General features: G+C 56.2%; 2 protein-coding genes across 3 annotated transcripts in view; both read right to left on the minus strand.

Moving 5' to 3' along the window:
- The window catches only part of DHRSX (dehydrogenase/reductase X-linked), a 139,876-nt gene extending 114,632 nt beyond the window's left edge, over positions 1–25,244 (minus strand). The window contains exon 1 of the mRNA XM_042926651.1: positions 25,100–25,244. Within this exon, the coding sequence (XP_042782585.1) occupies positions 25,100–25,208 (109 nt within the window). The 5' untranslated portion in view covers positions 25,209–25,244. The remainder of the gene's footprint in view (positions 1–25,099) is intronic.
- Positions 17,386–25,183, minus strand: ZBED1 (zinc finger BED-type containing 1). 2 transcript variants are annotated; one of them, XM_042926648.1, is made up of 2 exons: positions 25,100–25,183; positions 17,386–19,546 (listed from the first exon to the last, which is right to left on the minus strand). In XM_042926648.1, exon 2 carries the CDS (start codon positions 19,491–19,493, stop codon positions 17,409–17,411), a length of 2,085 nt encoding a protein of 694 aa, XP_042782582.1. In that variant the 5' UTR covers positions 19,494–19,546; positions 25,100–25,183; the 3' UTR covers positions 17,386–17,408. The 2 variants fall into 2 exon arrangements, with proteins under 2 accessions (XP_042782582.1, XP_042782583.1); XM_042926649.1 differs by having other exon boundaries at positions 17,386–19,543; positions 25,100–25,140.
- Positions 25,245–26,456: the final 1,212 nt, after the last annotated feature.

Here is a 26,456-nt window from a genome sequence, read left to right on the forward strand (position 1 = left end):
CGTTTTAATAAATGGTGTTGGGTCACCTAAATAGACATTGGGGCAAAAAAAGAAAAATTAGACCCAAACCCATATGGTTTTCCCATACCACATCAAACAACCAAGAAGAAGAAGTCACACAATGAAGATATTACAAAAAAAAGCATGAATACGTTTATCTTTAATCTCAGAGTACAAAAAGCCATCCCTAATTATAAGTCAAACATGGGAAAAATTAAGTAAACAAATTTCACTGGTGGAAAAAAAAAAAGACACCAAAAGCAAAGTTGAAAAAAAAATGATAAACTGGAAAAAAAATTGCAACTCCTATCACATGCAAAGAGGTATTTTCTTGTTTGTAAGAGTTGTTAAAAATCAAGGAAAAAAACAGTCTATAACGAAAAAGGGGCAAAGATCGCCGTGTATATGAAAACATACGGCATGGTCTTTATAACGGCCTTTGGGTTTGTACCGAATAAGAAAAATACTTGTGAAAAGCCCCTGAGGTACCATCCGAGTAGCAAAAGTGCATCCACTTGGATGGCACACGTGTCTGGCATTGTGGGTAGGAATTTGAAATGGGACGGTCCCGATGTGGGTGGGGGCACTGACCAATACATTGTGCAACACGAAAGGCATTCATCGTGTGGTCCCGCAAAATCACTTCTAAAAATCTCCCTTGGAGATACAGTGCACGCTTCCAAGGTGAAGCCAAGGATCGTCACCGCAGCCTGCGTCCCCGTGCGTAGGGATGTACAGCCTGCCCCACGTCCACACCTTGGGGTCTCCCCGCCCACCTTCGGTCTGTGCGATCACACAGGGAACAGTCAGCAGCCCTGCGAGTGTGGCCCAAGTGCAGGTGAAGAATTGCACCTGCTGGGCAAGGACCGGCTTTGATCCCCGTGTTAGGAGATCCTTCCAGGAATCCACTTTCCTTCCACGGGCACGTGCCTCCACGGTCAGGCATTCTCGTCCCTAAAATGGAGAACTAAGCCTACAAAGGAAAGCCTGAGCAGGCCAACTGGATATCTTCCCCGCCCTACGGACGTTGAAACATTTGAAAACACAGTCTCCACCAGGAAGAGTGTCTCTGGCTGGGGCAACTTCTCTAAAGGACCTCACTCCATGTGACTCCTTCAGGCTACACAGCAAGTCTGCAGACACCCAGGCTCCACTCAACAACCGGGAGCCCTCCCCTCAGGTGGGTTTAGGTCCCAGCAGGATGCACGCTCTTTTTAACCGGGCTGTTCTCGTGGGCTACGGATGGGAGGACAGCAGGGTCGCAGAGAGGTTCTGCAGGGAAAATGCATGAGCGACGGTCCAGTCCCACGTTCCTTTTACAGGTGACAGAGGTGAGGACCCAAGGTCCAAGAGAGGAGGGGAGCCTGGTGTCCCTACGCGGGGACACGCACACCCTTGTATTTACCCGGACAGGACGTCTCGCGGCGCTCAGGGTCACCAGCAAAAGGCAGACGGCAAGGTCTTTGTAAGCAGTCCTAACCTTTCATCCCAAAGCGAGATTGACGGGCAGTGCTTAACGCTTAAATCATAACAGACGAGGCCCCCAGACCCTCCCGATTTACACACACTTCCTGCCCAGAAATGGCTACGCCATGCTGCTTACGGAGAAAAAACCAGAAAGCAGGATATATATCCGTATATAATATATACACACATGAAATGTGTATGGTAATTCGGGGCCCCCCAGGTGGCTCAGTCGGTTAAGCATCCAACTTCGGCTCAGGTCGTGATCTCACGCTTCATGAGTTCAACCCCTGCATCAGGCTCTGTGCTGACAGCTTGGAGCCTGGAGCCTGATTCTGTGTTTCCACCTCTCTCTGCCCCTCCCCTGCTCTCACTCTGTCTGTCTCTCCTTCAAAAATAACCATGAAGAAACATTATTTAAGCTAAAATACAAAGGGAATATTTTTTTTAAGTGGAAAAAAAAATAAAAACAAAAACAGAGCTCCCAAGGGTCACGGCCAATATGAAACGGTCTAGTAGGCATGTGAGTGGAATCGGAGGAAGAAAGAGAAGTATTTTAAGAAACGAAGAATGATTCCGAGCCTGTTTGGGATTCTCTGTGTCCCTCTCTCTCTGCCCCTCCCCCACTGGCTCTCAAAATAAATAAACTTAAAAAAAAAAAAAAAAGAAAGAAAGAAACGGTGACTGAGAATTTCGCACGGGAGAGAGGTCGTAAGAATACCGACCTTGACTTAATTTCCTTCCTCGTGGCTTTGCGTGTTTCCGGAATGGACGTGAACATGAATTCCTTTTGTTCTGAAATCAATCATTTCCTGAGCGAGCACAGCATTAACCTTAACGTAGCTTAATCACACGTGTCCTGCCCACGCCCGTCTCCTGGTGGGAAGGATCCCTGTGCAATATGGACGCCATTCCCATTCCAGACTTTGTCTCAAACATATGGCCCCGGGGGTGGTCTTTGTGTTGACGATCCCATCAGAACAGCGATGACCAGCCCGACAGGGAAACACTAACGAGACAAATGCCCTGGTTCATAAAGACTCAAGGAGACGGGTTTACAGGGAAAACGCACCCCTGCTGTGTTGGGAGACAAGTTTCCAGGCTTCCACGGAAATACACGAACGAATCTACATTTAATATCCGACTGTGATTTTCGAGATACCAGAATCCCCAAAAGCATGATAGGAGGTACCAGGTGCCTCAAGGTCGTGAGTGTTGTTTCCGGATATAAAGTTACGACGCAAAACTTAATTTTGCAAGACATCTTTTTTTTTTTTTAAGTTTATTTACTTATTTCACGAGAGCGTGAGCCAGGGAGGGGCACAGAGGGGGAGACAGAGAGAATCCCAAGCAGGCTGTCGGTGCAGAGCCTGACGTGGGGCTCGAACTCACGAGCCAGGAGATTGTGACCTGAGCGGAAGCCGGACGCTGAACCCACTGAGCCACCCCGGTGCCCTTATGCTGCAAGACATGTTTAAAAGTCTCCTTCTGTTACTACCTCTGCCCTTAGTGCGTAGTATGTGCTCTTTGGAAAAATAACACCTTCTATTTTCCCAACTTCAAAGTTAAAGACACAGATCCTGAGCCGTAAAGCTTCCCAGGATTAAGCCAAATGAACACAAACGATCTGAAACGATAAAAACTTCAGGCTCCATGTTCAAGGTGTGGAAATATAATTTATGGAAGTTGCTTATATGATGCATGTTAATAACGGGTGTGGAGGGGGTGGGGGGAGTAAATCAAATCCTCAAACTCAGTTCCAGAGATAGATCTGAACCACCTGGGAAGATTAAAAATCATCTGCATCTATGCCGATCGTAAGACCCCCCCCTCCCACCGAGCTCCAAGAGCAATTTCCGCCTTGAGCTTCCTGGCAGCCAAAGAGAAAAGGGCAGACATGCCAGAGATGGCTCTCCCGCCACCTTTTCAATGGACGGGTGTTAAATCAGCACCACACGTCAAAGGCTTCCTCGCATCTTCCATCGGGGGCATCTTTTAAAGACACAGAAGGAGTGATGGGAACAGTCTTCAAACAGAGGAACAGACAAGATTTTTGTCTCACGGCACCGGGGGTGCGTGTGTGGGCCCCAGGAAGGCTGCACGGAATGAGGGCGACAGTGCAACACTGAGAGGCGGCCCCCTGATGCGTCCCTGCGACCCACGACTGAGAGGGGGTCCCGGGGAGACTGAGCTCACTTCCACGGGCAGGGGGCGGGGGTGTGAGCTGCGTGTCGCAGACAAGGACCAGCGAGCATCCTTGAGGCAGAAGGGACAGTGGAAAGCAGGTCCAGCAGGAGGGGCTTCTGAGGGAGCATTTGGAAAACCAGATTTGAGGGCCGCTTAGCCCAACGGGCAGCAGAGACGGACCCCACTGACTCCACAGGCTGCACCCCTGGGCACGCACACCCTCCCCCAAGCCGCCCTCAGCAGCCGTCTCGACTGGCCACCTGCCAGCAGCTGCTCAGATTTACAGACACTGACTGATACACGCTTACACGCCCGTGCATCAAAATGCAGGTGTCACACGTTCTGTTCACGCGTTTTTGTGCCGATGCCAGGAAGGGTTTGCCCGCTGACGATCTTTTACCACAAGCCAAGCTCAAGGAGCCTTTTTCTTCTAGAAGAACAAAGGTCCTCATTGTGTTGAAATGAGGCCCCCCCACCGCCCCCGACCGTCACCAGAATGGGAAGGAAAACAGGTGCCTTCTCACGGAGGCTGCCACACAAAGCCAAGGGAAAAAAAAAAAAAAGGTTCATTTCAGGAAAACAGGAATGTGAAGGGGAAAGCGAGGGGCAGATATTGCTACACTCAGAGCAAGGAGGTTCGACCTGCAGTTTCCCACACACGCAAAAGTCTGAACAAGCCAGCGAGGCCCAACCCAAAGGAGGAAATGAGGAGGCACGCCCCGTGGAAAGTGGGGGGAGGAGGTGCCCACAGAAAGGCACTGGATTTGAGGTCAAGGGACTCAGTTCCCTGAGGTCCCCCCGTGCCAAGGACGAGCCTAACGCCCTGGTTTCCAGCACAGATGCAGGCCGTGGGCCAACCCCCGCCGTGCCCAGAGAGCTGACTTCCAGAGCAAGAGGCTAACACCACCACACCCGAGATGGTCCAGGAGTCAGGCTGTGAAATCCACATGCCCTGACCTTAGAGCCCCCGATCCCTCTGGCTGAGCCCCAAACAATGATATCACAGGCATGAGCATCACGGCTTTCAGGATAGCTGATTTAGCTGGGCCGCGGTGCCCAGATATGGGGTCAAACAGCATTCTGGGTGTTTCTGTGAATCTGTTTGTTTGTTTGTTTGTTTTGGATAACATTAACACAGAAATCAATAGAGTGTGAGAAAAGCAAATTTTCCTCCCTAATGTGGGTGGGCCTTTTCTAAGCAGTTAACGGCATTAATGTAACAGACTGACATTCTCTGAGCAAGACGGCATTCCCCCAGGAGATACTCTTCAGATTCAAACTGTAAATCTGCCCTGGGTTTCCAGCCTATTGGTCCACCCTGCAGATTTTGGATTTAGCTGCCTCTATCACTCCATGAGCCAATTCCTTAAGATGATAAGAAATACATATGTAGAGAGAGACAGATGATGGATGGATGGATGGATGGATGGATGGATGGATGGATAGATAGACAAACATTAGGTAGATATACACATATGATGGATGGATGGATGGATGGATGGATGGATGGACAGATAGATGATAGATAGATAGATACATAGATACATAGATAGACAGATAGATTTGATGGATGGATGGATAGATAGATAGATAGATAGATAGATAGATAGATAGATAGATAGATTTGATGGATATATAGATAGATGATAGATAGATAGATAGATAGATAGATAGATAGATAGATAGACTGATTTGGTGCATGGATAAATAGATGATAGATAGATAGATAGATAGATAGATAGATAGATTAGATAGATAGACTTGATGGATATATAGATAGATGATAGATAGATAGATAGATAGATAGATAGATAGATAGATAGATTAGATAGATAGACTTGATGGATATATAGATAGATGATAGATAGAAAGATAGATAGATAGATAGATAGATAGATAGATAGATAGATAGATAGATAGACTGATTTGGTGCATGGATAAATAGATGATAGATAGATAGATAGATAGATAGATAGATAGATAGATAGATAGAATTGATAGGTAGTTAGGTAGACACATAGGTACATAGATAACGGATGGATGGACAGACGGATGGATGTTTAAATACATATATGTAGGGGTGCCTGGGTGGCTCAGTCGGTTGAGCGTCTGACTTCAGCTCAGGTCATGATCTCGCGGTCCGTGAGTTCGAGCCCCGCGTCAGGCTCTGTGCTGACAGCTCAGAGCCTGAAGCCTGTTTCAGATTCTGTGTCTCCCTCTCTCTCTCTGACCCTGCCCCATTCATGCTCTGTCTCTCTCTGTCTCAAAAATAAATAAACATTAAAAAAAATTTTTTAAATGAATAAATACATATATGTATTGAATTTCGATACACGACCAATTTCAGCATAAGTATATCCCGCGCAATATTCTGCGGACTGGCCGACTGCATTCACACATCGCACACATATCTCTTTAGCAGACAGCGGTCCAGCCACATCCTTGCTATTGTGTCCAGAGCACACGGTCTCATCTTGGGCAACGTGGACAAGGTCAGAGCTCTCCCCAAGCTTCAAGTTCTGGCCCCACGGAGCTTCACTACCGCCTACGGGAGTGTGCCTCAGGTGTCGCATTCTCCTGTAAGCAGCGAGCAGCCAGCCCACGCCGAGCAGACTTTGCTCAGAAATCTACTCCACGAAACGTCCAAGTCCCCCACGGGTGAGGTCTACCTTCCGCCCAACACTAGCACACAACTCAGCCAAGGCCTCCCTCACTCGATTGCAAAGACCACCTTGCCTCCACAGTGTCCGAGAACCTGTTCCCAGTTCCTGCCTGAGACCTCACCAGACACACCTGCCACGTTCCCAAGCTCACCTTCATTCTGTACAAGATGATGCCTGTCTATCTACGTCTAGGGCAACAGAAGGTCTCCCCAAAGATGTCCCACTGACCTGGGGGCTTCAACAACACACATCTGATGTCTCCCAGTCCTGGAGGCTGGGAGTCTGAGATCTAGGTGGGGCCAACCCTGGGAGGCTGAGATCCAGGCAGGGCTGAGGCCGGTAGTCTGAGATCCAGGCAAGGCCGAGGCTGGGAGGCTGAGATCCAGGCGGGACTGAAGCGGGGAGTCTGAGGTCCAGGTGGGGCTGAGTCTGGGGGTCTGAGGTCCAGGCAGGGCTGAGGCTGGGACTCTGAGATCCAGGCAGGACCAGAGGCTGGGAGTCTGAGATCCAGGCAGGGCTGAGGCTAGGAGTCTGAGATCCAGGCAGGGCTGAGTATGGGGGTCTGAGGTCCAGGCAGGGCTGGATTTGAGAGTCTGAGATCCAGGAGGGGTGAGGCTGGGAGTCTGAGATCCAGGCAGGATGGAGGCTGGGGGTCTGAGGTCCAGGAGACATGAGGCTGGGGGTCTGAGGTCCAGGCAGGGTGGAGGCTGGGGGTCTGAAGTCCAGGCAGGGGTGAGGCTGGGAGGCTGAGATCCAGGCAGGGCTGAGGCTGGGAGTTTGAGGTCCAGGCAGGGGCGAGGCTGGAGGGTCTGAGGTCCAGAAGGGGTGAGGCTGGGGGTCTGAGGTCCAGGAGGGGTGAGGCTGGGGGTCTGAGGTCCAGGCAGGGTGGAGGCTGGGGGTCTGTGGTCCAGGCAGGGCCAAGGCCGGGGGTCTGTGGTCCAGGCAGGGGTGAGGCTGGGAGGCTGAGATCCAGGCAGGGCTGAGGCTGGGGGTCTGAGGTCCAGGCAGGGTGGAAGCTGGAGGTCTGAGGTCCAAGCAGGGTGGAGGTTGGGGGTCTGAGGTCCAGGCAGGGGTGAGGCTGGGAGGCTGAGATCCAGGCAGGGCTGAGGCTGGGGGTTTGAGGTCCAGGCAGGGCTGAGGCTGGGGGGACTGAGGTCCAGGCAGGGTGGAGGCTGGGGGTCTGAGGTCCAGAAGGGGTGAGGCTGGGGGTCTGAGGTCCAGGAGGGGTGAGGCTGGGGGTCTGAGGTCCAGGAAGGGTGAGGCTGGGGGGTCTGAGGTCCAGGCAGGGCTGAGGCTGGGGGTCTGCAGGAGGGGCTGAGCTTGGGGGTCTGAGGTCCAGGAGGGGTGAGGTTGGGGGTCTGAGTTCCAGGCAGGGCTGAGGCTGGGGGTCTGAGGTCCAGGCAGGGTGGAAGCTGGAGGTCTGAGGTCCAGGCAGGGCCAAGGCTGGGGGTCTGTGGTCCAGGCAAGGGTGAGGCTGGGAGGCTGAGATCCAGGCAGGGCTGAGGTTGGGGGTCTGAGGTCCAGGCAGGGTGGAGGCTGGGGGGTCTGAGGTCCAGGCAGGGGTGAGGCTGGGAGGCTGAGATCCAGGCAGGGCTGAGGCTGGGGGGTCTGAGATCCAGGCAGGGTGGAAGCTGGAGGTCTGAGGTCCAGGCAGGGTGGAGGCTGGGGGTCTGAGGTCCAGGCAGGGTGAGGCTGGGAGGCTGAGATCCAGGCAGGGCTGAGGCTGGGGGTATGAGGTCCAGGCAGGGTGGGGGCTGGGGGTCTGAGGTCCAGGAGGGGTGAAGCTGGGAGGCTGAGGTCCAGGCCCCGCCGAGGCTGGTTTGTCCCGAGGCCTCTCCTCTGGGTGCACAGACGCCGTCTTCCCCCCGGGTCCCCAGGTGGTCGTCCCTCCCTACGTGTCTGTGTCCTGATCTCCTCTCCTCGTAAGGACCGCAGCCCTAGTGACCGCATCCTACCTGCCCATCTGCAGAGACCCCACTTCCAAAGACGACCCCCTGGCAGGTACCAGGGGCTGGAGCCCAATTCAAACCCTCGTGACCGGTGCGCACGCGTGCACAGGTCCGTGCGGGACGCGCGTCCGTCCCGGGACGCGGCAGCCTGGCTGGAGGGGCTGAGCCGGGCCCCCTTCCCGCCCCGTTTCCTCCCCGACGGTGCTCGGGTCGACCCCACGTGCCTTGTGTCCTTCCCTGAAAAGCCGGTGCAAAGAGACGAAGGATGAATCCCCACACAGCAGCTCGTGTCCGGCGGGTAGCAGAGCGAGCGTGGCGCAGCCTGCGCTGTACCCGGGTCGCGGCCACGCAGCCGTCCCGGGAGCTTGGGTGAGGCCGCCTGCGGGGGGCAGCACTCACCGCGGGTCTTAGCAGCTTCCCGGTGCACCTGCGAGCGGCTCCGGGTTAAAAAGTAACCAATCCCTCCAACGCCCGGGAGCTTGGCGAGGGCGTCACGTTCGCAGGCACCGCGAGAGGCAGGTCCCGTGCACCTCACGGGTAGAGACCCGAGGGGCCCTCTTCTTTGTCTGGAACCTGAACGTGGGGGGGTCGGCCTCGTGCCGGCGAGCGCCAGCGGCTGGGGAAGGGGTCACAGGATAGCTGTGCGCACACCCGGGTGTGCAGAAGTCCTGCAGGGAAAAGCGGGGTCACGGCGACCGCGTCCAGAAACCGTTTAATTCTGTGGCACCGAAAGGGTCTCGGGAATGAAGGGAACGTGCTTTTGTGCGCAAAGACGTCTTGCAAAAGAACGTGAACATCGGGGCGCCTGGCGGGGGGCTCAGTCGGTTGGGCACTTGATTTCGGCTCAGGTTATGATCTCGCGGTGAGTGGGTTCGAGCCTCGTGGTAACAGCACAGAGTCTGCTTGGGATTCTGTGTGTCTGTGCTCTTCCTCTGCTCACCCTCTCTCTCTCTCTCTCCCTCTCTCTCTCTCTCCAAATAAATCCGTTCACTAATTAGCTAACTAAATATTTCTCTCTCTCTCCAAATAAATCCGTTCACTAATTAGCTAACTAAATATTTCTCTCTCTCTCTCTCTCTCCAAATAAATCTGTTCACTAAGTAACTAGTCTGGCCCTTATATTCCTGGGACCCCGCGTCTCTTACGCAGGAAGTATGTACTCGCCAGGGTTCTCCCGAGAACAGACCAGCAGACACCGGCAGAGACAAGGAGAGAAAGAGACAGAGAGAGATTTGACGTAAGGAATTTGTTCGTGCCAATTGTATGCATTTGAGGGTGTCTGTCTCCATTCTGCAGGGCCGGTCAGGAGGCTGAGACCCAGGGACAAGCTAAGGCTGCGGCCGGAATCCAAAGGCTGCCTGGAGACAGAATTCCTTCTCCCTCTGGGGAGCTCAGTGTCCTTTCTTGTGAGGCCTTCAACTGATCAGACGAGGCCCACCCACAGTATAGAGGGTCGTCTCCTGATTGCAATGTCCACCTCCTCGAGAAATATCTTCCTAGCAACGTGCAAACTGGTGTTTGACCACATGCCCGCACTGCACGGCGCAGCCAAGAGGACGCATAAAATTGACCATCAGAAAATATACGCCGTGTTGTACAACAGGCGCCCACGGCCACCGCCTGGAAGATTGGACCCAGGTAAGGGAGTGAGCTCCTTCGTGTGAGAAGCCACTGCCCCGAGTGAGGACAACAACAGATCACAGCAGCAATCCCAAGAAATATGCCAGTACGATCCCAAGACCCACAGGGCTCTGCACACATTCCCTTCGTATGGCTGGTTCCCTGGAAAAGCAGGGTGAACGTATGGGTGGAAGAAACAAGAAGTCAGCAACAGACACGGCAGGGACTTGGGCAGCGGACGGCCAGCGGGGCCAAGGGGCCGTGGATAAGGCACCCAGATGACCCAAGTGCCGGAGGACGTCTCGTCTTGTGACCGGAGGAAGCTGCATCCTTGTGTGGTCCTAACCCATCTGTCCTGATTTATTTCACAAGGGACCAAACTGTCCTTGGGCAGGTGGATGGATGCATACACCGGGGCCCACGCAGGCAAGGGAATATTATTCAGTGTGAAATAGAAATGAGCTCTCCAGCCGTGACAAGACACGAAATTACCTTCAATGCACATTACTAAGTGGAAAAAAACCAAAAAGTCTGAAAAGGCTTCATCCTGTGTGATTCCAGCTATAGGACATTTTGGAAAAGGCAAAGCCATGGGGACAGAAGAAAGATGGGCTGCCGGCAGGGGCTGGGGAGGGAGGGATGAGGAGGGCAAGCACAGACAATGTTTAGGGCCGTGCCGTGGGTCTGTACATCACTCTGATGATGGACACGCATCACCGTACGTGTGTGCAAATCCACAGTCTGTACAATGCCAGGCGTAAAGTCTCATGTAAATTCAACTATGCAGGGAAACCAGGGACATTTCTGTATTTTCCCCTCAACTTTGCTGTGTGTGCACCTAAAACTCCTCTAAAAAATAAAATAAAATCTGTTCATTTAAAAAAAAAAAAAGAAAAAAGAAAAGAAAAGAAAGGAAAAGAAACACAAGGCTCTGCTAGATGTGGTGTTCAGGAAGAGCCAACCGCCAAGGAAATATCTGTCCCGGGAGGAAGAATAAGTAGAAGAAAATATGCTCCCTCTGCAAGACACAGAGGGCATATCCTGGGCATGTGCAGGGTATTTCTAAGTAGCACTTGCTTTGCAAGTGAATATAAGCTCCTCCCCTCCCGTGGGCTGGGAGCAAACCCTGAGCAGTGTGGTTGAAGGGGATAGTCGACTGGGCATGACAGTCGGGGCGTCTGGCCCAGCTGCATTCACTCAAGTGCTCTCGTCAACCAGCCCGTGTGATGGTGAATCATACATGCCAACTTGACTGTGTTGAGGGAAGCTCAGAGAGCTGGGGAAGCATTCATTCCTCCTGGGAGTGTCTGTGAGGGTGTTTCTGGAAGGGATCAACATTTGATTCGGAGGATTGGGTCAAGCCGAGGGTTTTCTGCACTCTGGGTGGGCCTGGTCTAATCAGTGAACGGCAGGAGTAGCACCAAACACGTGGAGGGAGGGATAATGTGCTGTCTCTGCTGGAGGTGACTCATCCATCTCCTCCTGCCCTTGGACATCGGTGTCCCTGGTTCTCGGACCTTCAGACTCAGAATGAATCACATGGCAGGCAGATCATGACACTTCATGGTCTCCTAAGCGCATGTGTCAATCCCTCATAAAAAATAAATAGATCCAGATTCAGATGCGTGGCTGTGTGGTGGTCAGAGTTCTCCAGAACAACAAAACCAACAGGACATCTCTATATAGGACATAGGAGATACATGGATGGATGGATGAATGGATGCAGGAGAGGCATGAGTGGACTGAGGGATGAATATAGGGGAAGGATGGATGGATGGACGAAAGGACAGATAGATGGATGGATGCACAGATGGATAAATGGATGCAGGGGAGGGATGAATGGAAGGATGGATGGGTGGGTGGATGGATGGAGGGATGAATATAGGGGAATGATGGATGGAGGGATGGATGGAGGGAGGGAAGGAAGGGATGGATGGATGGAGGGATGAATATAGGGCTGGCTGGCTGGCTGACTGGATGGATGGATGGATGGAAGGATGGATGGATGGATGGATGCAGGGATGAATATAGGGGAATGATGGATGGAGGGATGGATGGAGGGAGGGAAGGAAGGGATGGATGGATGGAGGGATGACTATATGGCTGGATGGATGCACGGATGGATGGATGGATGGATGGACGCATGGAGGGATGAATATAGGGGAATGATGGATGGAGGGATGGATGGAGGGAGGAAAGGAAGGGATGGATGGATGGAGGGATGAATATAGGGCTGGCTGGCTGGCTGACTGGATGGATGGATGGATGGATGGATGGATGGAAGGATGGATGGATGGATGGATGCAGGGATGAATATAGGGGAATGATGGATGGAGGGATGGATGGAGGGAGGGAAGGAAGGGATGGATGGATGGAGGGATGAATATACGGCTGGATGGATGCACGGATGGATGGATGGATGGATGGACGCATGGATGGATAAATGGATGCAGGGGAGGGATGAATGGAAGGATGGATGGGTGGGTGATGGCTGGCTGGCTGGCTGGCTGGCTGGATGGATGGATAGGTGGATACATGGAGGGGAGGGATGCATGGATGGAGGGATGAATATAGGGGATGGATGGATGGATGGATGGATAGATGGATGGATGGATGGATGGATAGACAAATGGACAGTTGATGGATGAATGGATGGGTGGATGAATGGAAGGGAGGGATGGATGGATGGAGGGATGAATATAGAGGATGGAGGATGCATCATGGATGGACGGATGAATGGATGGTTGAATGGGTGGGTGGTTGGATGGATGGATGGATGGATGGATGGACGGATAGATGGATGGATGGATAGACAGATGGATGGATGAATGGATGCAGGGGAGGGATGAATGGAAGGATGGATGGGTGGGTGACGGATGGATGGATACACTGAGAGACAAATAATACATACATAATAGATAGGGAATTGATAGGCAGGGAGAATATACAATAGACTATAGACATAAACAGATATAAATAGGATATATATAAACACAGAATCCATCCCATGCAGACACAGAATCACAAAGCTTACTAGTACATAACAAATTAACATGGATGTAATTACGGTGACGTTGCCATCTGCCCATAAAGAGCAGCGCCGATGTCCCCAACATTGTGCATGAGACATCGTCCTTCCTGCCTGCTGTACAGTCACCAGGTCCTTTCTGGGAAAACCCAGCCATGAGCTTCTTAGGAAAAACGTCCCCCCACCCCAAACCGCTGAGATGAAATGCACTTCAGAGACAGGTGCAGAGGCCACAGGGCTCCATCATCCTAACCGAGATTGCAACGGCCCACATCCCCAAGGAAGCTGCTCCTGAGGAATGTGCCCCCCCATCTGCTGTCGGTCCCCTGCGAAACGCACGCCTTGTCTCCTGTCACCGGGAGAATGCAGCATGTCTGGGACAATGGAGAAGCCACTGGATGCAGGAGGTGGGACGGACCTTGTCTGTGGCCAGAGGTCTGAGAGCTGAGCGGAGAGTCTGAGAATGTGCCCAGAGAAAGGAATGTGGACAGCATGAACAGAGGGGCCGCACGGAGACCGCCAGCCTTGCAGAAACAGCCTACAGGGCCCTGACATGCACCAGCACCCAAAGAACCCAGGGACGAGGAAGGCTGGGAGTCACTGGTCCAGGAGGGACCCTGGGTCTATGTGTCTGGCAAGCAGGGAATGTCTACACGGTGGCTGCAGGCCATGTCTTGGGAACCGGGTTCTGCGCACAGGATTGTCTCAAACGGCCGAGGTGCCTGTGTGCTAAGAGCATGGGGCCAGTGTGCATCCCTTGGGACCCAGCAGAGGACAGGAGGCTTCACCAGGACTGTTGCAGCCGCCCAAGGAAACGTGACCTTCCACCTGCACGGACAGAGAAAGGAAGCCGCCAATGGTCAGAAAAACGTGGCCAAGGGGGCCACCCTGGCGAAGCTGAGTGAGGCCACAAGCTGCAGCCCTGAGCTCTGAAATGTCACAAGAACAGCTCGGCCACATTGCAGGGCCTCACTTCACAGACACTGGGAGGGGCTGCCTTGAGGATCAGGTGTGCAACAGCATGAGGGAACCCAAGAACGACCTGGCCAGGAAGACACAGAAACACTGCAGACCCAGATGAATGGATGGATGGATGGATGGATGGATGGATGGATGGATGGATGGATACATGAATGGGTGAGTGGATGGATGGATGGATGGATGGATGGATGGATGGATGGATGGATGGATAGATGGATGGATATATGAATGGGTGAGTGGATGGATGGATGGATGGATGGATGGATGGATGGATGGATATATGAATGGGTGAGTGGATGGATGGATGGATGGATGGATGGATGGATGGATGGATGGATAGATGGATGGATATATGAATGGGTGAGTGGATGGATGGATGGATGGATGGATGGATGGATGGATGGATAGATGGATGGATATATGAATGGGTGAGTGGATGGATGGATGGATGGATGGATGGATGGATGGATGGATGGATAGATGGATGGATATATGAATGGGTGAGTGGATGGATGGATGGATGGATGGATGGATGGATGGATGGATGGATGGATATATGAATGGGTGAGTGGATGGATGGATGGATGGATGGATGGATGGATGGATGGATAGATGGATGGATATATGAATGGGTGAGTGGATGGATGGATGGATGGATGGATGGATGGATGGATGGATGGATAGATGGATGGATATATGAATGGGTGAGTGGATGGATGGATGGATGGATGGATAGATGGATACATGGCTGGCTGGCTGGCTGGATACATGCCTGCATGGATGGATGGATGGACACAGTTGGACCTGACCACAGATAAGCAGTCTTGCACATCGCCACCACACAGGGAAGAAAAGCTTCCCTGTGCCTTGACCCCAGCAGAGGACGCACAGGTGGTGAGCTCCGGGAGCCCAGCATCGAGGACGAGCCCACTGCAGCCCTCGGGCAAAGGGTGGGCAGCCCATTCCTTGTTAGACCCCTGTCCCTGCCCAGCAGTAAGAATGGTGTCTGTGTTCATACATGGCTGTTACATTTGCAAGCAGTACAAACCCAGTCAGAAGGGCCAGACTGTTTCACACAAGAGACGCACAATGGATGGGAGACTTGCGCACACCATCTGTGCACACACAGGGTCACAGGTGCACAGGGTTCACTCTGGCTCCTTTTCTCAGCCTTCTTGGGGCTGTTATAAAACAGAGTTAAAATGACGCCCTCCTGCAGAAGACGAACAAGGAAAAAGAGAAAAGAAAAGAGAAAAGTGAAGAGAAAAGAAAAGGGAAAGGAAAGGAAAGGAAAAGAAAAGAAAAGAAAAGGAAAGAAAAGAAAAGAAAAGAAAAGAAAAGAAAAGAAAAGAAAAGAAAAGAAAAGAAAAAGAAAAAAAAGAAAAAAAAAGAACCAAAGATAAAAAAAAAAAAAAAAACAACAACAAACCCAGGTCAGACTTAGGGCTTTAGAAGATGCAAGCATAAACCCAGATGTGCTGTGTAGACCCAGACAAGAGAGTGCAGATAGGCTGGGGGCTGTGTGCACATAAGCAGTGCTCACGGACCCCCACAGTGCCCACCGGGGACACACAGAGACAGATGTGCATCCCAGGGAACACGATGCAGTGGGCAGGTTCACAAGACTAAAAAGAGGCCTCAACTCAATACGTGTGTGTGCAAAAAAAATTTTTTTGTTGTTGTCTGTCCCTTGGGTGGCTCAGTTGGTAAAGCAACCAACTTCGGCTCAGGTCATAATCTCACAGTTCACAAATTCAAGCCCCAGGACAGGCTCTGTGCTGACAGCTCAGAGCCTGGAGCCTGCTTTGGACTCTGTGTCTCCCTCTCTGTCTGCCCCTCGTCTGCTCATGCTCTGTCTGTCTCTCTCTCTCTCTCAAAAATAAATAAACAAAACCATTTGCCTCCTAAGCCAACCCAGTGAAGGAAAAGGCAAATGCCTGCTCCTCCTGGCATCATGTCACCAGGTGGCAGCTTTATTCACACACATAAGTGGGATGCACAAATATCCGGAGGGGACCACACCTTTTCTCATCTCCAAGGACCTCAGAACAAAGCACAGTGAACTCATTCTTCGAGGGCCAGAAAATCCCTTAAACAAACCAACCAACGCCTCCCTTGTGGTTCGACTGCTTCTTTCGTGATGAACACACATCAGACAAATTCATTAGCAGCTCATTTGTTTCTCCGGTTTATTCAACAAGAGTCAAATTCCAAAGCGTTAAATAAGAAAAAGGAAAGAAAGGAAAGAAAGAAATCCCGTGGGGAAGGCTCATAGTCAGTTGTTGGCGTCAAGATACAAGCCTGGGCCTGTAGACACGGGGGGGGGGGGGGGGGGAGTCACCTCCCAGAGGACACGGACCAATCCCGGTTGGTGATCGACCGTGAGGCTCTCAGAAGCCGGGGCCCTGCACAATGTCGCCAGCAGCTTGCCTGTTGAGCCACAGCGACCCTTAAGTACCCAGTGGTAGTTTTTTTGCGTTTTGTTTTGTTTTGTTTTGTTTTTAAATGGGGTGGGGGGGGGCCCTCACGGTGCCGAGTTTAAAAGACAGAACGGAAGGGTCCCTTGCCCCGGATTCCCATTAAATCACTCTGGGTACATGCAAGCCCCTGGTATTCTGTACAAGCAGGGCTTGGAAGGGTGCGGGGGCCTTATTCGCATCCTGAGAAACACGGTGGAGAAACCAGCCCTTGGAAGCATCGCACAGACACACACACACAAACAGCCACGGGCAGGGCTGAAGCTGCCGGCGGTGCAGGCCTTAGAAAGAACCACGCCCACAAAGCGCATGGGGGCACGAGTGGGCAGAGACGCCCGTGGGAAAGGCACAAAACACCTCTCTCCCTGCTGTTGGGGACGCGACTGCCGCCCACGCGCCTTTGGAACGCATCGCACGAAACCTAGAGCCGGTCTGTCTTGCAAACAGGAGGCGCTTGGGCTGAAAGAGCGCGCGCATCCTTCCAGCCCGCACGCAAGGTGCCAAGGTCAATTCGAGAGTAAACGTGAGTGCATCAGTGCCCCAGATGCGTAAAGTCCTTGTATGACGGCGTCTGGCGACGGAAGGACATGGGAGCTTTGATTTTTTTCTTTCTTTTTTTCTTTTTCCCCATGCCTGGGGATTATCCCAAACTCTCTGGGTCGGGAGTACTCCGTCCTTGGGGGTGGCAAGAGAAAGGAGCCTCTCCCCCTTCCCCTCCTGGCTGGGGATCTCTGGGGCTTTACAGTTGCAATCAGCATCCAGCCAGCGGGTGGGGAAAGGGGCTTCCAGAAGTTTCCTAGTTGATTTGTGCCCTTCCGCTGGGGCGCATGGAGGCTCTCCCAGGAAACGCGCGGAGCGGCTGCTCCTGGATGCACACAGCCGCGCGTTTGCGTCCTGCGCCTGCGTCGGTGACGGCACCGGCCGCGCACGCGCATGCGCGCAGGTGCGCACGGTGGGTATTTACAGCGGACCACGCATCAAGGGTCAGCTTCGTGGTGATGCCCCGCCCCCCCCCCCCCCCCCGCCCCCACCGCGGCATCTACACGAAGCCGCTGTCCCTGATGCCAAAGAAGCCGGCGTGCACGGCGTCGCCCAGGGGGAACATGTGCTCATGGTTCAGGCCCCACTCGCCCTCGTCCTCGTCCTCGGGCTCGGCCTCCGCGCCGCTGCGCGCGTTCTCGTACAGGAAGACCTGCTCGTCCACGTGCGCGGGGGCCAGGCGGTTCCTCTTGGCGCTGACCACGTTGGCGGACGAGCCGAAGAGCCGCTCCGGGAAGACGCGGGTAGCCGCCACGCACCAATATTTCTGCAGCACCTTGGGCAGCACGGGGAAGAGGGCCAGGCGGTCGGACCACCACTTGAGCGGGTCCTCGTTGAGACCCAGCACCTTCTGCGACTTGAAGTTGCTCAGCTCCTCGACCACCTGCGCGTGCCACTCTTCCTGGTCCTCCGCGCCCCCCGTCTGGCAGAAGATCTCGGCCAGCATGCTGTTGATGACGCTGGTGGGCGGCGGCGTGGACGCCAGCACCAGCTTCTTGACCGGGGGCTCCTCGGGCAGCGCGAACATCTTGTCCTCCGCCGGCCGGTAGCCGCCCTCCTTGACCTTGTCCAGAAGCCCCTTGGCCTCCTCCACCACCCTGTTCTCCACCTGCTGCCTCTCGAAGGCGGACAGGAAGGGCAGACGCTTGTAGCGGGGGTCCAGGAAGGTGGCCACGTTGAGGAACATGTCGATCTCCGGCGTCTCCTGGTAGGTCTTGGACAGCTCCTTGGCGATCACCTCCTTGGCCATGCTGACCTCCTTGCAGTCGGTCTCCTTGATGTTGAGGGTGGTGTTCAGCAGCATGTGCAGCAGGGGCTTCACCATGCTGATGGTGGGGTACTTGGAGGCGGACAGCATCTCGGCCACCTGCTTGAAGGGCTGCAGCAGGTCCACCAGGCCCTCGATGGTGGCCCACTCGGCCGCCTCCAGCATCAGGTGGTGGTTGTTGCTGTCCTCCACCAGCACGCCGGCGATGACGAACTGCTGCTCCCTCAGGCGCTGGAGCATGGCCAGCGTGCTGCCCCACCAGGACACGCGGTTGCTGACCAGCATGCAGGGAGCCACGTTCTGCTGCTTCTGCTTCTCGTAGAGCATGTACATGGCCACCGCGGACTGCTGGAAGTACTCCACCAGCTTGCAGCAGCGGCCGAGCAGCCCGGCCAGCTTGGGGAGCTGCAGGGCACGCTGGATGCCCGCGTTGAACGTGTGGCCCAGGCAGGGCATCTGCACCGAGATGTCCAGCAGGGAGCACGCCTTGGCGATGTCCTTGCCGCCGTCCGTGGTGGCCCCGAACACCTTGCTGGCGATGCCCCACTCGATGAAGGCCTCGTACAGGACCCGGGTGATGCACTCGGCCGCGTTGTCCTCGGGGACCTCGAACGTCTTCAGGCAGCGGGAGCCCACGGACAGGCAGCCGGGGGCCCCGCCGCCCAGGAAGTGGGCGGCCAGCGTCACGTACGCCCGGTTCTGGTTCTCACTCCTCCACATGTCGGTGGAGATGCCGCACCAGGAGGTGTCGCCCAGCTCCTTGAGGACGGCCTCGCGCACGGCGCCGTACTTCTCGGGGATGGCCTTGCTGCACACGAACTTCCTGCTGGGCAGCTCGTACCTGGGGTCGGCCGTCTTCAGCAGCACCTTGAAGGTGGGCTCGTCCACGATGGAGGCGGGGTACAGGCCCTCGCAGATGAGGCCGAGCACGGCGGCCGTGAGCTCCTGCTGCCGCTTGCTCTCGTGGCCGTGGCCGGCCTTGGCGGCCAGCGTGTCCTGCGGGGCCAGCTGGGAGGCCTCGGGCTTCAGCTTGGAGAAGGCGGTGGCGAAGGCCTCGCGCATCTGCTCCGTGTTGCTCTTGACGAACTCGCAGAACTCGTCGGGGTGGTTCTTCTCCAGGTGGTAGGACAGGTTGGAGGTGTTCCCGGAGTAGGCAATCTGAGCCATGCAGATGCGACAGTATATCTTTTTCCACTGCAGGATGCATCCCTCGGCGTTCGTGTCAAAGCCAAAGTACTTCCACACTTTGCTTTTGGCGCGCGGGTGGGCCACTAACTTGAGGTCCGTCTGGGACGGGTCCAGGCCCTTCGCCTCCATGGCTTCTGTGCCGCGGCCCGCCTGGGGGGCCTCCACTCATTCCTGCGCACCTGCTGGGAGCCGGGAAGACAAACACAGCGTGAGAAGGGACCCAGGCACGGGCGAAGAGGGAGCGAGCACGCGGTCTGCAGGCCGCGGGGCACGGGGACCCGACCGGGGCGTGCGTGGCTTTGGCAAAGCGGAGGGGGCTCGCTCGCGCGGCTGGGCTGAGTGCTGTCTTCCCGCAGCTCAGTCCCACGTGCGGGGACGCCTCCGCGCGTCTGAGAACATGCACGTCTGTGGGTTTCTCTGTCCTCATAGCTCCTTCCTCATGTTGGCTGTTTATGGTTTCCTGTGCTACCGCGTCCGCCAACCGGGCACCTGCCGGGAGGGGCCGCTCTCGGGGACACTGCTCGCTGCGTGCGGAAGCCCACGTCCCCAAGGACCCCGGAGGACCCACCACCACCGCCTGCTCAAGCCTCGTTTTGGGAGCGAGGACGAGAGGCGCACGGCGTCCAGGAAGCAAACACAGGATTTCACTTTCGACAGGAGAGCCTTTACGTTGCCTAACAGGCATAGCAATTTTTTTTTTGTTTTTTTTGTCCTCCAAATTTGACAGTTTAAAGCGACGCCTTTGGGAACATGGCACACTCCCTTTTGAGCTTGGGCACGTCCGTGATCGGGAACGTCGTGGGGGCAGGAACGGACATCGTGATTCCGGGAGCTTCTCAAAATGCGCCCCTGTGCGCAGAAATATGCATTTGCTGTGCACGGGTCCAGCAACGCCAGGCTCTCGGGGGGGAGGTTTTCATGGCCTAGCAGACAGGCCCCAGGGCGCCCGCCGTCCCTGCAGCCCCAGAGTCTGGCCTCTTGGAGCCGCCAGTCAGGGCGCAGATGCCCAAAAGGGCAGCTGGGTTCTGTCGAAAGGTCTCTATTAGGTCTGCAACGTTTTAACCCACCATAAAGTGCTCAGGGCGTCACAAGGCAAACTACACCAATCAGGCATTTTCTGAGTATTGGAGACGTGGTCAGAACAAAATCTCAGGGTGCACAGGAAACCGACGACCAGACCTCCCACCGAAATGCAGGTACTCCCAGAACCTGGAAACGGAACCACATTTGAAATAGGACCGGCTGTGATTAGGTGAAGGATGTCAAGAAGAGGTCATGGGAGGGACACAGCCTCAAGTCCAGGGACGCCAGGAGCCCCCAGAAGTGGAAAAGGCAGGAAGGACCCTCCCCTGGAGCCTCTGGAGGGAGTGGGCTCAGACGGGCCTGGATCTCAGTGGTCCTGCCCCTCCTGGATCTCAGCGGCCCTGCCTGGATCTCAGCGGCCCTGCCCTGCCTGGATCTCAGGGTCCCTGTCCTGCCTGGATCTCAGTGGCCCTGCCTGGATCCCAGCGGCCCTGCCCTCCCTGGTTCTCAGTGGTCCCGCCCCACCTGGATCTCAGAATCTGATCTCCAGAGCTGGGAAAGGACCCAGGACAGTCCTAGGACAAAGGTGAAACTTTAAAAGATACTGAGTGTCAACACCATGCCGCGAAGGCCCCCGCGTCCTCACAGGCAGGCACGCCCCTCCACGCTGGCCTGCCTGAGGCTTTTCAGGAAGATGTCACAATACCCCGGACGGGGCATCATGGTCCCCGGGCGGCATAGAGGGCACCACAGCTGTGACCCGCTCCAGGTAAGGAGCCAAGATACGGGGCGCGGAGTCTCCAGGTCAGGTGGACAGTCAAGGATCCACGAACAGTGCTGCACCCTGGTTCCGGAAGGGGAACGTCGGACCCGAGGAACACCATGTGGGTGTCCCAGGTGTCCAGTCTCCCTGCCGCATCATCTTTGTTAGAACACGTGTCTTTAATTTAGCGGAATGAGGTCAGGAGACCCCGACCGAGGGTTGCACACAATCCCGGCGGCATCCCAAGCAGGGCCTGAGGGCGGGCGGGTCTTCTAGTTGGTTTCTTCCCCTTGGTGCACACAGCTAGGTCAGAAACTCAGCCTCCCTCCCCCTCCCCGCCGCCCGCGGCCCAGGACAGCAGGTGACAGCTTCCTGTGAGCCCCTGGAAGGCCACCGGGCAGGGCTGCCTTCCGCGGTCTATGAGATCCATGCGGACACGGCCACCTGTAAAGGTTTCTTCAAGGCCGCCTTTCACAGCTCATACTGGCGGGTGCTCCAAGGACCTCTGGGGGACCGTCCCCAAGAACCCCCCCCCCCACCCCCGGGGGACCGCAAGCTCTTGCCTTTTTCAGAGAGCGGTCAGTATCCTTCCCAAACAGCACATCCCGAGGGGTGGGGGAGGGCAGTGGACACAGAGCCTGCCACCTTCCAGAAGTCCCGGCACTCAAGAGACCAGCGAATGGCCAACACCGAACACAGGGCCGCGACAGTCGCTAGCCTCCTTTGCCTCCTGGAGAAATGTCCTTATTTTTTTTCAACTGAAAAAACTGTGTCACTGCTAATAACACATCATTGGCTTCTGTTATTTTATGTATGCATTTTTTAACGTTTATTTACTTTTGAGAGAGAGACAGAAAGACAGAGCATGGGTGGTGGAGGGACAGAGAGAGAGGGAGACACAGAATCCGGCCCAACGCAGGGCTCAAACCCACAGACCGTGAGATCATGCCCTGAGCTGAAATCAGACGCTCAACCGACTGAACCACACAGACGCCCCCCACACAGAATTTTTAAGAATTTTCTGCAATATCAGAACGGCGCCCTGAAACACATCAAGTCGATTTTCTCTCCTTTTCAAAACTCACTGATGCATCGAGACGTGTTAATTTGCAACAGACAAACCCTCCGTTGATAGTGCCAATGTGAGGAGGTGTCCCCAGACAACACGGCAATTTCCGGAAGGTTTGAGGCCAGTGCTTGGGCGTTGCGATGACATTGGGATAGTAAATGCGGTAAAATAATAATAATAATAATAATCGTGTATTTTTAAGATATGACGGATAGATACACCTCAGCGTGTGATGGGCCGTCTGGCCGGGGTTGACCACACAAAAAATCTGGAAATGAGACTATCTCATGGGAACTCGGTTTGTTGGTACGCCGTCTCTAAAAAGACATGACCAACATTCATTCCTGAGTCTGTAACGATCTTGTTTGTGGATCAATTTTAAGAAATTGAGAAATGTTAGCAGGCAGGACCGCTCACCTCTTAGCTCTTTTTATTTCTTACCCGCATACAGTCTGAATGACATCAGACATCATGCCTGCCACGTGAAACCCCTTTTATAAAACGTGCAAGAGACAAGCGCCTGGCTGGCTCCATTGCTTAAGCGTCCGACTTCGGCTCAGGGCATGATCTCACGGTGCGTGGGCTCGAGCCCCGCGGTGGGCTCTGTGCTGACAGCTCGGAGCCTGGAGCCTGCTTCCGATTCTATAATTCTCTCTCTCTCTCTCTCTCTCTCTCTCTCTCTGACGTTCCCCTGCTCATGCTCTTTCTGTCTGTCCCCAAAAATAACAAATAAATAAATAAGCATTAAAAAATAAAACAAATAAACAAAAGGTACAAGAGCCACCTCCTGGTCTGAGTTCACACAAAAACACTCAGCTTTTTACTGTTTAGTTCGAGGCCCCCAGGACAAAGTTCACTGGCTCTCCTTCAAAGGTGCGGTCTGGGGAGGAGAAGATCACAAAAGGTTTAAAAGGCACAGCAAGGCGTGGGCAACCGGCAACCAGCAGACCTCAGAGGAGACCCCCTCTTCCCACAGTATCTAAAATTGTCTCTAACGCACAGACAGGCGGGGGGGTTCGCGTGGGGCCATCAGGAAAAAGTTCATCTTTATATGTAACGATCCAGTTCTGGGGCACAGATAAGGACTCCTCTGGCAGACATGTGACTTCAGGACTGGCTTGTATTTTCACCGTTTTTTTTTTTTTTTTTTTTTTTTTTTTTTTGGTTTGTTTGTTTGTTTTTTTTTTTGATCAACAAGTGGAAAGACCAGACCAAGCCGTCAGCTCCAACACACAGAAACAAGTTCTTGAAACACGCAAGTTCAAATCCCGTTGCCAGATTGAACCTCTTTTCTGGGAACCCCGTGGACGGGCTCCTACACAGGCGACAGAGCCTTAGATAGGGGCCCGTCTAAAAGCGAAATCACATGGAAACACAGAAGCCACCACATCCTACAACTTGGGGCGGCTTGCCCGTAGCTCGTCACTGTGCCCAAGCTGATTCAAAAGACACCAGTTGACTTCCCAGTACTGGCTGGCTCGTCACCCCCCACCTCCGCTGCCTTGGCTTCTACTGCCTATAAATGTGTTAGAAAATACCAAACATCAGTGTATCAGACGACTCAGGTAAAAATCAAAGATTCACTTCCCTGAGTGTAGGTTGGGGAGGGTGGGGCTCCCCAAAAACAATCTCTTCTTCCTACTCACAGCTGAGGCTCTCAGGGCTGACCCAGAGCCCCCCCCCCCCCCCCCCTCCACTCCCCTCCCTCCCCTCCGTTAGCGGCTAGAGGGGGGAACTGAAAAGTACAGTTGGATCTTGAACAACGTGGGGGTGAGCGGGGGCCAAGTGCCCCCAGCCTGGAAAGCCGGCTCGGAACTTGCGGCTTCGCACACAGTTGGTGAGTGTGGACCCGGAGCCTCACGGGTCCCAGGCACGGCGCGCTGGCCCCTACTTTGTGTATCAAGTAGAAGACGCTGTGTTCTTCCAATGAAGGAAGTTACAGAAAAGGAAAGGTGATTAAGAAAATGGGAAGGGAGAGAAAACGCACTCGGAGTGGTGTGGTGTCATTGTGCAAAACAAAAACAAACACAAACGCAAAAACCCAGAAAACTCGCATGTGGGTGAAACTGCACGCTTGAGGCCGGAGTCGTTCAAGGCTCAGCTGTATTTTGGCGACAACACACGCTCTGCTCTCCGTGTGGCGCGTCTCGGGGTGTGGGGCGGGGGGTGAGGGGGGTCCTGCGGGGTCCTCCAGGGACTGGCACAGCTCCCTGGGACCCCCTCCGCAGGCGGCAGCAGAGCCGGGGGTACGGACTGCAAGGTAGCGCACTAGCCCAGCTCCCGGCGAGCGCCGTGTTTGGGAAAGGACTCCTCTGTGGCCTAAAAATAACCCGCGGCCCGTGCGCACCCGCCGGAGGGGGGGCCCCGGGTCCCCGTGAGGCCGCGCGCGCACCGGGGCCTCCCGGCGGCGGGGTCCGCGGCCACGCGGCCGGTCCCCACCGCTGCCCGGCGCGCCGGCGGGTCCAGACCCGGAGCTCCGGGCGCAGCCGGGCGCTGTTCCGGGCGCGGGCACCGAGCGGGCCCCGGCCAGGCCTTCCGGGAAGAGGCCGCCGCCGCGCCCGGGGCTGGGGGAGGGGAAGGGGGCACCTCCGGGGCGGCCCCGCGCGCCCCGTCCCCGCGGGGACCCCCAGCGGCGCGCACGGCAGCCCCAGGGCCGGGGAGCGGGGGAGGGGGGGGGGCTTCCGGGAGACCCCGGCCCCGGCCCGGCGGCAGCTAGGAGCCCCGGGGCCCTCTCGCCCCCCGCCCCGCCCCGGCCCGCCGCGCCGCGCGCCTCCCCCCTGCAGCCGGCCCGCCCGCACCTCCCCCCCCCCCGCCAACCCCCCCCCCCCCGGCCCCGCCGAGCGACGAGCGCGCCGCCCCCTCCCCCCCAGCCCCGCTGACCTGGCTCCGCGAAGCCCCCGAAGCAGCGCCGCAGCAGCTGCGCCAACACCACCGCCGCGCCCGCCGCGTAGACCCGCAGGGCCGCCCGCGCCGCAGACAAAGGCGACATGGCTGCCCGGCCGCCGCTTCCGCGCCGCCCGCCGCCGCCGCCCGCCCCCGGGACCCGGCGCGACACCGGCCGGCGGAAACGCGCCCGCGCGGCCCGCCCTCCGCGCCCGCCCCGGCCCGGGAGCCGGGACCCCGCCCCGACCTCCCCTCCCCCCACGACCTCCCCCGCCCGGGGCCCCCGCCCCGACCCCCCTCCCTGACCCCGACGCGACCCCCGAACCCCGCCAGGGACCCCGCCCCAACCCCCCCGACCCCCTCCCGGGGCCCGCAGCCGACCCCGGGCCCCCGCCGTGACCCCGACCCGAACCCCGCCCGGGACCCCGCCCTGACCCCGACCCCCGCCCTGACCCCGACGCGAACCCCGAACCCCGCCAGGGACCCCGCCCCAACCCCCGCCAGGCACCCCCGCCGTGACCCGGACCTGACCCCCGCCCCCCACCTGCGGTCCCCGCCCTGACCCCGCCCCGACCCCGGGCCCCCTCCCTGACCCCGACCCAACCCCCGATTCCGGACCCCCGCCCCGGGCCCCTGCCCCCCATCCCCCGCCCGGGGCCCCCGCCCTCACCCCGATGCGACCCACGGGCCCCAAACCCCGCCCGGGGCCCCCGCCAGAGGCCCAGACCCCGGGTAACCGCCCTGACCCCGGACCCCCACCCGCGGACCCTGCCCGACCCTGGACCCCCGTCCCAACACCCCCCACCCCCACCCCGCCCCGGGGACCCTGCCATGACCCCGGAACCCCGCCTGGGGACCTGCCCACACCCCGGAACCCCGCCTGGGAACCCCTCCCTGACCCGAACCCAACCCTGGACCCCGGCCCGAGAGCCCTGCCTGACCATGGACCCCTGCCCGGAACCAGATCCGGACCCTGGACCCCTGCCCGGACTCTAGCCCCCCTTCCGAGACTCCTCCCTCACCGGCCCACACCCTGGATCCCCGCCTGGTGCCTCCCCGACTCCGCCTCTCGACCCCCTCCCCAAACACCCTGCCTGACCCTGCCTGGACCCTGCACCCCTTCCCCGGAAACTCCACCGCTACCCCGACCCCTCCCTTGATCCTGCGACCCCGACCAGATCCCGGACCCCAGCCGGGGACCCCTTCCTGGCCTTGCCGGACTCTGCCCAGGGGCCCTGTGTCTGTCACTGGGTAGGGACCCAGCCCGGATGCTAGACCAGAGATCCCCATCCGGACCCCCAACCCCTACCCAGTGACTGCCTCGCAGGCCCAAGACCCCTGACCTGAACTCCAC

Source organism: Panthera leo, chromosome Y, assembly GCF_018350215.1.
Source record: "Panthera leo isolate Ple1 chromosome Y, P.leo_Ple1_pat1.1, whole genome shotgun sequence".
In the NCBI taxonomy this organism is placed as follows: domain Eukaryota; kingdom Metazoa; phylum Chordata; class Mammalia; order Carnivora; family Felidae; genus Panthera; species Panthera leo.

Excerpts from the sequence above, each read along its gene's own strand:
- ZBED1 (XM_042926648.1), bottom strand. The coding sequence starts at position 19,493 with ATGGAGGCGAAGGGCCTGGACCCGTCCCAGACGGACCTCAAGTTAGTG.